At 41.4% G+C, this 14,044-nt stretch overlaps 1 protein-coding gene across 1 annotated transcript in view; it reads left to right on the forward strand.

Moving 5' to 3' along the window:
• Positions 1–14,044, forward strand: part of GTF2E1 (general transcription factor IIE subunit 1) — a 49,675-nt gene that overhangs the window by 7,590 nt on the left and 28,041 nt on the right. The window contains exon 2 of the mRNA XM_064722651.1: positions 703–1,180. Within this exon, the coding sequence (XP_064578721.1) occupies positions 733–1,180 (448 nt within the window). The 5' untranslated portion in view covers positions 703–732. The remainder of the gene's footprint in view (positions 1–702; positions 1,181–14,044) is intronic.

Consider the following 14,044-nt stretch of genomic DNA (forward strand, 5'->3'; position numbering starts at 1 on the left):
CTGTGACTCAATATCAATGAAATCTGCTCTATGTTTTGGTACTAATTTCTTGTGCGCTTTTAAAAAAGTTTTACATTGTTTTGCTTTGAACGAGAGGTATCATTTCCTTCTTCTGTAGCATTATTGACACCTAAGGAGACAGTACAAGGCTTAGGAAAGGGAAATGGAAAACACCTCACCTTTTCTTGTTGAAATGAGGGAGCGACCACCTTTGTTGATTTTCGCATCTGACTCCGTTTATTCACTCTATCTGTCACTTTTTATAACCGTGTTAATTAAGTTCATGCATATTGCAAAATCTGAGCTCCTGACAGGCTGTAGAGAAAACTTCAGCTCCTCCTTTTGTTTACAATATCTGAAGTTAGTTTACTGAAACCAAGATCAGTGTTCCCACCATAATATGAAAAGTTCTCAAAACCTTCATATCTATTCCCAGACTGGCTGTCTGTTTCCAGTAGCAGCCAAGGACAGAACGGTCTGAGAATCTTGTTGTTTATAAAAAAGGTGGCTGAGAACCTAATTATTTACAGGATCAAGCCTGGGAAAGGCTGCTTTTTCCCTTAGCTGAATACCTTCATGGCCCCTTTCTTTAAGCCATGCTTAAACCAGGCTCTCCACATTTTCTTACCTCTAAGTAAGATAAAAAAGAACTTTGAAAGTTAGAAGATAGCTAAGAATCCATCTGCCTGTTTTTCCTTGCAGTATACATGAAGCTCACGATCTGGACCTGCTATGACTGACCCCGACGTCCTCACTGAGGTGCCAGCAGCTCTCAAGCGCCTTGCCAAATATGTGGTGCGTGGCTTCTACGGCATCGAGCATGCCTTGGCTCTGGACATCCTCATCAGGAACCCCTGTGTGAAGGAGGAGGACATGCTGGAGCTCCTCAAGTTCGACAGGAAGCAGCTCAGGGCTGTCCTCAACACCCTCAAGGGTGACAAGTTCATCAAGTGCAGGATGAGGGTGGAGACGGCGCCCGACGGCAAGACCACGCGCCACAACTATTACTTCATCAACTACCGCGGGCTGGTCAACGTGGTCAAGTACAAGCTGGACCACATGCGCCGCCGCATCGAGACCGACGAGAGGGACTCCACCAACCGCGCCTCTTTCAAATGCCCCATCTGCTTCAGCACTTTCACAGACCTGGAGGCCAACCAGCTGTTTGACCCCAGGACAGGTAAGGGTAGGCTGACAGAGTGCTCTGGCTGTGCTTCTGAGTGCTGGACTTTAAGGAGATGGAGTCTTGGGAAAATTCTGTTTGAGTTTGGCCAGAGCTAGAGGGCACTCTGTTTCTGCAGGTGGTAAATGTTTGAGCAAAATACAAAAGGAGTGTATGCAGGTTTATACAGATGAAGAGGAATCTTGGTGAAATGCTTCTGAGTGTCAAGCAGTAGAGAAATGGAAGTCTTATTGAAGTCACACTGAAGGGTGAATAAGGCAATCTGTCCTTGTTGGAAGCTGTGAGGGCTTCTAGGTGGTCAGAGTGACCCTAAAAAAAGTTGGAAAGTCTCTTTTCCCAGCCTGGTGCTTGAAGAAACAGTCAGGGCTCTTCATTTCTCGGTCTCAAGGTTGTTTATTGTATCTTATCTATAAAATTCTTTCTCCTGTCCTGCCAGGATCTGCTCAGCAAGACAGTCCAAGGCACTCTGCCTGCCCCCGGGGTGGTGTTATGTCTTTGTACTAAAAACTATGTGTACAATATTTACAGTAACTTTCCAATACCTATCACCTATGTTAGACAGTGAGCTTCTACTTTATACCAATCTAAAAGTGCCAACATCACAGCAGAAGATGAAGGCCAAGAAGAAGAAAGAGAAAGGCAGGACACACCCAGATCCCACCATCTTGCCCCCTGAACCCTCATTCTAAAAACCCCAAAATCTACTTTTTCACCTTGTGGTAAATTCACTATCATTCTACTTAATTTGTCATGACTTGCAGATCTTCATCTAAGGTTGGTAACTTGCTCCATGGGTCATAATCAAAACCACAGGCATTTTTGGGCTCTGCCAGGGTCTCTGAGCCCCCTGGCAGGGGTCTTGGCTGCTCAGGACAGCCAGAGGGATGTCCTGGGTCCTGACAGGAAGCTGATGGCTTTTCAGTATAACCTGGTCTCGCCAGCAAACTGTAAGACTTCCAGATAGTTTGCAGAGAGGGCATATGGAGAGTTGATTTTAGTTGGTCATGCAAGAAGTGTGTTGTTGCTGTTTAATATTCTCTAGCCTGGTGCATTGTACTGCACAACCTTGTTTCTTGGTGCAAGGCAGTCTCACGAAAGTTAAAAGAAATTAATTACGGTCTTGTCTGTGGTTGGGAGTAAACAAGATTCTTATTCATGTATGAGTCTCAGTGGAAGTGTGTATCTGTCTCATGCATATGAAATGAGAGCCTTTCTTGGGTGTCATTGTCTACTTTCTGCTTCTGTGCCAGGGAATAAAAGGAAGAACACCTGCACCTGATGAGACTGTTTTGCTAGTCTAATCTGGGATTATTCTGGGGGGAAGGCAGGGAGGTTAGATGTTAATTTACTTTTTAATTTTTTTATTTGGAATTCTGTATCCTGATGTTTCTTTTTGAGAAAAGTAAGAGGACAAAAGTTAGGAGAGCTCTCAGATACGTTGAAGTATGATGTTTAGCAACACTGAAGCTTTTAATCTAGGGCTACTGATGTTTAATCTGCCAAGTGCAAACACTCAAAAAATGTTGAGCATCTCATTTTCCCTTTTTCCTGTCTCCAAAGTTAAAAGGCTGTGAAACTCCTTTTTCCTGAGCAACCATGAAGATGTTACTTACTACCAGAGAAGCAGAATCCACTAAGTCAAGTAACAGTTGCTGATGAAGTCCAGCGCAGTAGAAGTTGCTTCCTTGTGGAGCACCAAACCAGCAGTGCCAGAATTTCTGTGATCACCATTGAGTGTACAAACTCTGTGTGCCCTCCACATTTAATGATCATCTGTGGTGCCTACAGTTGTGTGTGCTGGCTGAGGGGAAATGGTGCTTTTGCAGTTGCAGTGGTGAGGAGAGAGCAGAGAAGCTGTGCAGAGAGTACACGCAGTGGGGAGAGTGAGGCACTGATCCCAAGGGGACCTGGGCACTTAGCAGAGGCCTGTGGCCATTGCCTCCCAGCCTGGGTGGGCTGTGAGTTCTGAGAGCAAGGAACTGCCTGTCAAGGAGCTGCTGAAAGTAATAATGCTGAGATTTGGCTTTGATACCAAGGCCTGTGCTCCAGAAACTGATAAGGTCAACCAGGGGTCTTCCTGCAGTACAGGCACTGGCTGTGTCCAAAATGTGAAATCATTCACTGGCACATGAAGTGTTTTATGTTCTGATGGAGGAAAAGGCTGAGTGCTGTTTTCTCAGCAATTCCCAGGAGTTCTGTCTGTATTTGTGCAAATAACAAGATTGTCAGTTTACCTCCAGTTACTTTCAGTAAGAGCATACCTGCCTAGAGTTTATCTATATTCAGTTTCTCTTTATATTATTTTTAAGTCACTGATAGCTTCATTTAGGTCGTGCACAATGATACTGTTGTATGTCTGCTTTATATTGCAGTGGAATGTGTTGTCTCCATGCTTCCTGCTGCTCTGAATTCTGTATTAGAAAAGACCTGAGAGACCCCCAGGTCTTTCACAGAGGAAGCTTGAGAGGTCAAGGCATGCAGAGAAACAAGGTTTATTAGACAGTGAAGAGCCATGCTTTTCCAAGAATGTCTTTAGCTCCTGTCAGTGCTAAAGATAAACCTCTCCCACTCATGGAAAGTTGTGGCAGTACAACTGTTGAAGGGTAACTAAAAGCCACATAGCTGCAGTCACAGTTGGCCTGAACTGCTCTTAGACTGCAGCTATGTTGATAAAACTTTGTGAGTTAAAAGGCCTGCAGGACCAAAATCTGTTAATCCATGGAGCAGGTAGGACATGGAAGGCATTCTCTGCACCAATCTGCACCAAGCTGCACTTAAATGGAGAGCTTTTTGTTAAAAGATTCCCTCTTTCACTGCCTGCCTTTTGTCCTTGTCACTCAGAGAGGGGTGTGATTTAGATGTCCTGTGTTTTCTTCTGCTTTGCTTTCCTCTTTCCTATCTACAACTCAAATGCAAACTCTGAGCAATTGTTGTAGAGCTGGAAGAGTTGCTCTTACACTTCCTTATTAGTGTGGGTGAAGAGGTTTCCAGAACCACTCTGTTACTGTGGTCATTATTCTGGAATTTGTGATCAAGAGTGCTTATGAAGAGCCTGTTCATAATTTGGATTTGTAGAGCTCTTTAATTTTTACCACAGCATGTGTGTCTACCTCTTGGGTTTAGCAGACCTTTGTTTCTTACTGGTCAGGTAGCTCTCATTTGGCTCTGTTCTCTACTCCATCTCTGAATAATGTTGAAATAAACCAAAGTGTTTATTTTTTCATCAGAAAATGTGATTATTGATGGTTTTGGAGTGTAGACACAACTCTGCTGAGAAAAAATAATTGACAGTGAGAAGGATATGTTTTCAGGACATGTAGGTACAGATGTGCTTTGACTGCTGTTCAGTTAACTTGGAAAAAATATTTTGAACAGAGTAGCATGTTTGCAAGTACAGTAATTTTAAATGTAGATGTTAAACAGTAGAAGTGTTACTTTCAGAGTGTGTTCCCTCTGTTTTTGAAAGCATTATAAGATTTTTTTTCTCCATCCCTTCTGCCATTAAATGTCTCAACCCAAAAAAACCTCCAAAGCCTTTTTTCTGTTGTCAAAGGTTGAACAACTCTTATCTGGTACTTGAAGGAAGTTCAAGGACAGGATGTGAGACAGTGAAAGTCAAGATGATGCCAAAAACTGGAGTTTTTTTGCTGCTTCAGCTTACAAGGAGATCTTGTGAAAAGTGAAAAGAAATGCATGCTGTGAGAAGTGTTTGCTTGGTTGGATAACCAGGGAGTGAGTGCCTGTTAACTCTGAGCATGGCATGCCCAGGTCAGGAGTTTCAGCCCCATCTGTTCTACAAGAGGAGCTTGAACAGATCCTCTGGCTGCCACACTTTCTCCTCAGTGGTGTTTTTTACTGTTGCCTCCAAAGAAGCTACATCAGCAACCCCTGGTTTTAGAGGCAAACAGCATGAACACAGCATGATTTTATTGTGCAAAAGTTTGCAATGGAAACTTGTAGCAAACCTTGGAAGAGCTTTCTGATTGAGGAGTTTGCCTGTCTATGGGAATTGGTGCAGACTGGGTTGTTACAGGCTAAGCAGCCACTTCTGTGGGTGTTTTATGATCTACAGGTGGGAAAACAATGCTGATGAATGAAAAGTGTTATTCTAGCTTTGTTTTTCAGGTAGAGTGACTGAGAAACAAAAAAATTGTTGTTTTCCTGGAATATCCTAGTATGAGCACTTGATCCTTGCCTTTCCTTTGTGCCATCATCTGCTGTCTGACTGTACTCTGCTATTTCATCACTCCTCGTTCTGCACATGAGCAATAGTCTGCAGCTGCTGCTGTGATGAACTCTTCAGGAGGTGGAAAGTTTCAGCTATTCCCCTGAACAAGATAAGGGCTGTCTCTTGAGGCAGGGGGTGTACAAGGAAAGAGTTTAGTTGAGGAGCTGTAGGAAAAGCCATCTGTGGGATGTGTGATGGGAATAACTGTGCTGAGCTCAGTCTACTGCCACACCTGGGCTGACAGTGGACACTGCTGTAAGGGAACATTGGGTTCTCCTGTTTCACCTAGACATAGGGTGTTACATTAGTCTCTTAAACCTATGAGAAGAATGTTCTTCTCTGTGCTTTTCATATAGAAACTTCAGAAGTTTGGGTTCTGCAGGCCAATCCCGTGAATCGCAGGTCAGCCTGAACACTCGATACCATTTTGTGGGCTGGATGTTGGAGGATCGAATCCGCCCACGTGCGTTCAGTGCAGTGCGGGGGAAGGACGGCAGGAGCTGCCGCGAGTTTCTCACCCGGTAGAGGGCTCTGTCTTTGCTCTCTCCAGATGAGCTTGGCTTGCTTGCTATGGAATGTCACAACACTGGAAATTGTGTTCATGGATGTGTGTTTCTGTAGCGTGATTAATTGGATCTGGCTGGAGAAGGTCTCTAATGTATCCTACTCTCATACCTTAATCATATTTGTAAATCTAGTGTAGTGTTGGAGTTCTGTCAAATTCAAGGTCAGTTTGAAAGAAAGTATGTGACTAGAAACTGCAAAAGGGAGAGTGAGGTGGAACTGAAGGAGCGGCAGAAATGAGATTCTGCAGTGCATCACACTGGTATTCAGCCCTGGATTTTCTTAGCTATTCTAAATACCAAACTGTGTTAGGATACTCACCAGTGCAGTAAGTGAATTTGATGTTGAAATATGTAAGGCTAGATGAAGTAGTTTTTCCACTGCTGTCTTCCAAAAATTATATTTGCAATGTAATTTTGCCCAGTTTTTGTGTTTCTTTCACTTCTGTTACTGTGAAGAAAAATCTTGGTGTTACCAGTATGTTGTAATGACAGTTGATCTCTCATGTCCGTCTATACCTTGTGTCCTCACCATAATAATCAGCTAAATAAGGTGTGAATAATAGTGGAAAGAAAGGGATGCAAGACAAGTGGGTAATGTGAATCAGAAAGGTGATGCTGGTTGGGATGTTCTCAATCACAGCTGTAATCACCAAATTATTTTGTTGCTTTTTGAAATCACAGCAGTTAATTACTTGTCTGCTCTTCCTCCTCCCACAGTTTGCTCTTGGTTTGGTGAATGATTTTGTGAGGATGTCTAGCTGTTCCTATAAAAGCATTGTAATGGTAACATACTGTGTATCTGTATGCCTTTCTTATTCCATGTACTGATAAGAAATTTAATTTGGGAACAACAAATTGAAGGTGACAATATCAGTTTTATAGAAGGAAAGACAACATCTTGAATATCATTTTAAGCCACTTGTTTTACTGTCAGGCTCTCACAGGTCCTTTGTGTACTTCCTAACAGAATTGCACATAACAAATTCAGAGACTGGTTTTGTGTACCTGTCATAAGGCACTTAATATCACATTCAGGCAGCCTGTGTGCAGCTGAGCACTTGAATGGTTTGGGCCCTGTTTCTGAGATTAGAAATTTGACTAGGCTTTCATTTTTTTGCTTTGGTCTTGTGTGCTGACTTCTGGAGCTACTGCCTTTTCTCCTGAGTGTTCAGCTCCTTACTTCATCCCCAGTGAGCTGTTCAGAGCACATCTGTCTTCTCATCTTCTTTTGAATTCCCACTTCCTCAGGCAAGTTCTACATTAACTTCAAAACTTCCTCATCTGATTCAAATTACTTTTGAGCCTGTCCTATCTATTTTGTTAATTTTTTATTATGCTTCCCCTTTTCCCTGCTTTTTTTGCCTTACCCTTTCTTGAGGAGCTCTCGTGTCCATTTCTAGTACATCTCTTTTTGTATTCTGTCCCTTCCAGCCACTAGAAAAAAAAAATAAATCACATGGAGCTGTTTATTCTATATATTCACACAGTGTAGCCAGTCCTGTTTGATCTTTATGCTGTTGTTTCTTGTCCTTTGAGTTCATTGATTTTCAGACATTCTGGATAGCTCTGTCTGCCATGTAATGCCATGTATGTGCTAGGTGATGCTACCACTACAACAATGTACAGCTTTTAACCAGCCAAAATGAGGCCTTGGCAAGCCTTAATGTAAACAGGCATACTGAAACTTCCCTTGAAAAAGAATGGATTCAGAGCAGTTCTGCTTTGAACAACTTCAAGTTCTGTGAAGTTGTGTGTTTTTGTTATCATTGTTAGCTTTCCAAGTGCATAAAAACCCATCAGTGTGATTTTCTTGACTCTACAAGCACATTTTGTTTGTCTGTGCTGCCACTGAGAGCTTTTGGCAAACACCAGCAGAAGGAAAGTGTCCATGCTCTGCTTAGTTTTTCTATTTCTATTCCAATTCCTGGCAAAATCTCCAAGTGTATTCCTGTCAGCTTCACTCTGCTTCAGCTTGATAAGGCTTGGAGCCACAGGGAAAGGAAAACTGAGAAAAACATATCAGAATTAATGCATGTTTTCCTCAAAGTAAGAGCACTCTGTAGAGTGACTTAAAGGTTGCATCTGTAACTCGAACCCATTCCCTGTGGGTTGGGCACCCTGTCTGGAAAATAACCAGCTGGTCTAGCCATGGATCTCTCAGCTTGATGGGGAAATAGGTGAAGGCAGGGTTGGAGCCTGTGCTTTGCAAAAGAGCAGCCAAGAGGATAAGCTGCTGCCTGTAGAATGCTGCCTGATCACTGCCCTGTATTCCACACTGACCTCTGGCTGGAATGCTTGTGGCTCTTAGATTAAAAAACCTATCTGATAAATGCATGCCCTGACTTACAATATTGATGCCTTTTTTTTTTTTTTTTTGTTTTATCTGTGAAGGGCATTTTATTATTTGAAGTACAAGAAGTAATTGCCCTTCAAGTAAAGGTTATCACTTTAACTTCTCTTAGCTTTGCAAATTGAAATAGATTGCAGCAAGATCTCTGTGAAATCTGTGAATATTGCTAAGCCATTTATAGTGATGAAAGCTGAACTGCAGCATTCCTTTCTTTTATTCTAGTGACTTGTTCTTTTGAAACTGCATCCTTGGTAATATTGGCTGTGAAAAGTGTTACTCTTTTAGGCATGGGCATCTGTAAATCAGACCAAGAGCTCATGGAGAATCCTGTAACTTGTGTTGCAGTCTCTCTGCTATTGGAAGCAATTCAAAGGTTTAGTATGTTGGCTTAGTTGGTATTTTGGTGTAGTCTTCTCAAGTGACAGAAAAGCCACCTATCTGTGGTTGCCACTGGGCTTCCTTTGAGTAATCCCTCTGTCCAGTTGTGTTTTCTTGCCTTAGTGTCTGGCTTAATTTATGCACAGTAGGACCAGAGGAAGAACTCTATCAGCTGAGAGCTGCTGAGGTTGTGCATATGAGCTGCAGCAGAATTAGCTTCCAGAGAGGAGGAAAGGCTTCCTCTCTTCCAGTTTATAGTGAATACATATTAAATCATCTGACGCTTCTGAATGAACAATAATTTGATGTGTGTCTCGTGCAGTCCAATTTTTGAATGTTTAATTTACCTTTTCAAGAGAAATGTCTTTGCTTAAAAATTGTGTTACAGTAATTTTAATTTAGTTGAGATAAAAATGATCTGCTCACTGAGATGAATGTGCAACGTGGTGTTCTTCTAGATAATATAAAGTTATTCTTAAGGTGCTGCTGTTTTTTTTGTAAACATTAAAGGTTAAACTGTTCCCCTTCTCTAATTGCAAATCCAGCTCATCAGGAAAGGGAAACTGTAGCATGAATATAGCTTAATGTCATTTTGAAATGCTGAAGGAAATTTGGTTGATATCTTAAATTTTCTCGAGTTTACTGCCTAAATTATGGTCAAGAAATAAACTCATAGAGGGGCAGTTCCATATACACGTTACAATCTGTGATCAAGTTGCTATTTCACAGCTGAGTTACAGCACTGCTTTGCCCTTAGAGCACCTTGCATGCCTCATTCTCCACTGATAACCTGCTGTGGCCTCCTGGCAGAGCTTATTAACTTGTATCCTTTACAGTGCTCTAGAGAAATGTATTTTAAACTGCTGACTGGGCCCCTGGACTCTCTTTGTATAGCTGTGCTTGGTTCTTAGCCAGAAAAAAGCTGCTGTCTTTTTGGCTTTCAGTGTAAGATCAGTGATAGTGCTGGGTGTGTTCTCTCCCAAAGTGCTGTCAGGGTACGAGCTGGAGGCTCAAGTGTGCCCATCCTGCACTGATGTGTGTTTTCCAGAGCACACTGCAGGTCAGGCATGGAGCTTAAGGAAAGAAAATCTGTCGACCCATGTTCAGGTAAGTGATTCTGCCACTTGAGGAATGAGCTTTTTTGCAATTTAGAGTTATCAAGGTTTTTTTCCTTGAACAATGCAAGATTTGGGAATGCAGAAAGAGGAGAGTGGAAGTGCAGACAGAGATCATGGGGTCTCAAGTGCAAGGCAAGATGCACTTTAGAAGATAAGTAAACAGTCCAGTGTTCAGTGTTCCACCTCAACTGTGCTCTCCTGAGGGAGGCAACAATAACAGAGGCATGAAACCTACTTGGTGAAGATTTGCACTTCAAAAGGATTGGCAAGGCTTTTAATTCCCTCTACCAGGGTTGGCCAGGAAGGGCATTTCATCAGAACACAGCATCCTGTCTTCATTGATGAAAAGAAATCTGGGTGTCAGAAGGGAACAGGCAGCTGCTTTGACGGAAAAGGAGAAAGCTCAGTCATACAAATCTGTTCTGAAAATGCCAGTCTAAAATTGCATCATGGAACCATTCTTTTTTTCTTCACAGCCAAAAATTTTCTTTTTCTTGGGCTGCTTAATAGTTTTATTCTTCCTTTCTTGTTTCTTCTTGGAGACTTAACATGAATTAACACAACTGGCTAATAATCTTTGGTTGGTTTGGAACCAAGGTTCTTTGGTTGTGCTTACAGGTGGAGCTAAGGCAGGCTGTCTTTTCTGGATTCCTTTTGTTGTTAGTCTGAAACAGTATGATCCAGTTTGCTGACTTCAGGCTGGGGAAAAGAGTTAAACCACTCTGCTTCTGAAAACAATCCTGTTGACAAGTAGATAAATGCCTTTAGAAGTTTAACTGCATGACTGGAGTATATAAACTCCTAGTCCATGATTATGGGAATACTTGAATACGGTAGTTTTAAGTTGCAAAGAGATTAGCAACTTCTGAATGTAATTCAGTGGAGCTGAAAGAAGAGATACCTTTTTAATTTCCATAATAATTGCACTGAGCTGCTGAAACGGATTAAAAAGGGGTTTGTTTATCTACCCTGAAGCCTAAAAAGCGGTGAGGACAAGGATGTAACTTGACCATAAAAGACAAAAGATTAGGTGATTTGTGAATCTTCACTCAAGCTGAAATGGAGAGGTTGAAGTCTCAGTGGTTCTTCCTGCTCTTTGAACAGGATCACATGAATATATGATTGTTGTTGGGAACAGGGCACATCAGTTCTAAAAACAAACAAAACTCATCTGAATATTCTTTTTATATGAGAAGACAATAAGAGCTGGAATTAAATTGGCTGATTGGTGTGTCTGTGTAAAAATATTGGTGTAAAAATCTTAAAAATGTCAGAGAAGCAGATGAAGGAAGAGGCAATAATTCTTGCCTGCTGTATGTGATGCTTTATCAGCTAAAACTTTGGGCTGCTTCTGTGCTTGACTTGATCCTTTTTTTTTATTTTATGGAATTTAACTCAAGGAAATCTGTGTGTTCTCAAGACAGAATTGAGCTGCTTAGTATCACCCAAATATTTTTATGTGATAACCGAACATCGCGTGTCTAGGCTGGAATGTTTTTGTTGAGGATTGAGTTCCTCAGTCCTGCCTGTGGTCCTCCCTCTCAGCCAAGGGTCTTGCCACTGGTAAATGCTTTGGTGATTCATCTTCATCTGCCTGGAGCTGGAAGTTAATGACCCACAAAAGCAGTAACTTGTAAAGCTGACAGGAACTTGCTGCTTTCAGGCAACAAAGGCTGCTGTGCTTCTCAGCAGTTTAGTATTTGCTTCCAAAGCACGACCCTGGTTTGCATATGAATCTGTAGTGCTCATTCAGGAACTGGAGTGTTGAGGATCTCCCGCCCTGTTCTCCGGACTGCAGTGGCTACAGTCTAGTGAGGGAAAGCCAGCTGCATTTGTGGGACCAGAGAAGGTGTGGCTGAGCCTGAGTTTGGCCTGTGCCAATCAGCATGCAGCTTTTAGCTCCTCCTTAGTGCTCCTTGGGTGGCTGTGTTGGTTAGATACCACAGCTTAAACTGGGCATGAGCTCCAGAGATCCCCCCTCTATCACATCCTTATGTGGCTTTATCAGTTATTACTGAGGTTCTCTGACTTCCAAATAGGAAATGTATAACACTTTTTCCTCACTTGCTTGATTTGCCTGGTTGGGCTGACAGTTTTTGAAGCAGAACTTTTTCTACCAAATATTTTTTGCAGGATACCAGTTCTGTGCAGTTCTGAACTTCTGTATCCCACATGAGTAGGACCAATGCTGCATGAATACCAGTGAGTGAGTCTCTGCTGGACTTCAGCACTGTTCTGAAATTTTATGTTTATATTTTACTAGATGACAAAATTATAAACAAATGTTTACAAATTTCTGAGATCCTTCTTTGTTCTGCTGCTCTCTTGGATTAATAGAGACTTTGTTACCTTTTTAAATAAATCATTTATAACCTGCTTCTCCCTCTTCAGAATACAGGTAATGAGTTTTATCTCAGATTCAAAATCATTTGAGCACTGCTGCTCTTGCATCTGTGAAAGAAAGGAATAAGAGCTTGCTTCTCTTAACCCCTTTTTATTTGAATTTTAGTTTATTAGCTCACTTCTATCATCTCTGGTACATTTCTAATAGCAAGATGACAATTTGCCTTGGAGTTGTGCCAGTTCTGCTTGCTCTGGTGGAAGCATTTGTGGCACCAAGCATGAGTGCGTGCTTAAGGAGAGGGAAAGCAAATGCAAGTAAACAGCACAGCAGGCCTGCTCTTTGAAACTCCCTGTGAGGGCTCAAAGATTTGCAATTAATGTCCCTATGCTTGTTTATAATCAGTTTTGGGAGAGCATTAAGACCCTGTAAGCTGCTGACTGCTGAAAGACAGGAAATCGGGCTTGGAAATCTGAGAATTAATTTATGTAGTTGTTGTTTGTTTTCATCTCAGATCGCTGCCTGCATCAGAATTTGTGCAATAAAACATTTTTAATATGTAGTCACTGATTTTTTTATTAAGGCTATATAAAGTCACTTTCTTTAATTTAGTAGCATTGTTTGCTTACGGGTATGCTGTACAATTTCATAGTGTCAAAACATTGATTCCTCAACTTGTGATGACTCTTTATTTAAGATCTGTCAGCTGTGATGCAAAATCCTTTAATATAGTTTGTGATATCCCTTTTAGGGTGCTGCAGTTTAAACTTGGAATTGATCTCTTAGAAGTTGCTTTGTTTGAGAATATCCTGTGTGATACAGTTGCAGGCAGAGACACTGATTTGGATTGTCTGCATGAATCTTTGTAGGTGCAGAGTCTGAATGGTGATAGAGGATATTGTTTTGATACCTATTCTGCCAATCCAAAGGTGCCTTTTCAAGGCTCACAGCCATCATCTGTAAGCAGTATAGAAAGTAAAGTGCAGGTATGGAAAAAAAGAAATGGATGCTTTGGACTTCACTAAACAGCATTTTGTTGACTAATGACAATTTATGTAATGCATAAAGAGAGTTTTTTATTCCAGTTGTGTCTTCTACCGAGGATTTGCCACCTTTTCCGATTTTGTCTTGTTAGTACATAGCATATGCACCTAAGAGTCTGCATTCAAAATCTTTAGGAGAAAGTATGAAATGGAAATGAACCAGGATAGACTTTTGAAATGCCCTCTAAGGCTAACAGTAAGCAATGATTTTTTTTCTAAAAGTGGTGTTCTGCATCAGGTGTGCAATCATTTTGTGATTAATTTATCTGGACCATGTTTCATTAGTTTTCTGATAAGCATCTAGAACAGCTGAATACTGTCTCTTCTCCCAGCCAAAATAGATTGCTTCCTGTTTTTCTCATTATCCTTTATCTTATCTCATCATCCTTCTCTAAAATTTAAAATTTGGCTCACTTTTTTTTCCCCTCTTATAATTCATACTCCTGATCAGTTCCCTCCTTATGGATAAATTCTCTTCCATGCTTTAGCCTCCACCAATATCCAGTTTTCCTGAATGTTTTATGGAGTACAGCCCCTGACAAAATGGGCTGAGTGTCAGCTTGCACCCTTCCCCAGTCCTGAATTCCACTCACTGGATCTCTGCCCTCAGAGTTGTTATTTTTCTCTGCAGTAACTCAAGGTAAACGCTATTCCTCACTGAGCTGCAAGAGATTAGATAATGTCTTTGGAAATAGGAAGGAGGAGAAAGGGCCATCTGCAGCAGTCTCCAAAGTGGGATGCATGCAAAACAATCCATCAAGGTGGGAGGAGTACTAAGGAAATATTTTTTGTAACATCAATAAAAATCTTCTAAAACAGTTTTTCATCTTAATCTTG

This window comes from Zonotrichia leucophrys, chromosome 1, assembly GCF_028769735.1.
Source record: "Zonotrichia leucophrys gambelii isolate GWCS_2022_RI chromosome 1, RI_Zleu_2.0, whole genome shotgun sequence".
Lineage (NCBI taxonomy): Eukaryota > Metazoa > Chordata > Aves > Passeriformes > Passerellidae > Zonotrichia > Zonotrichia leucophrys.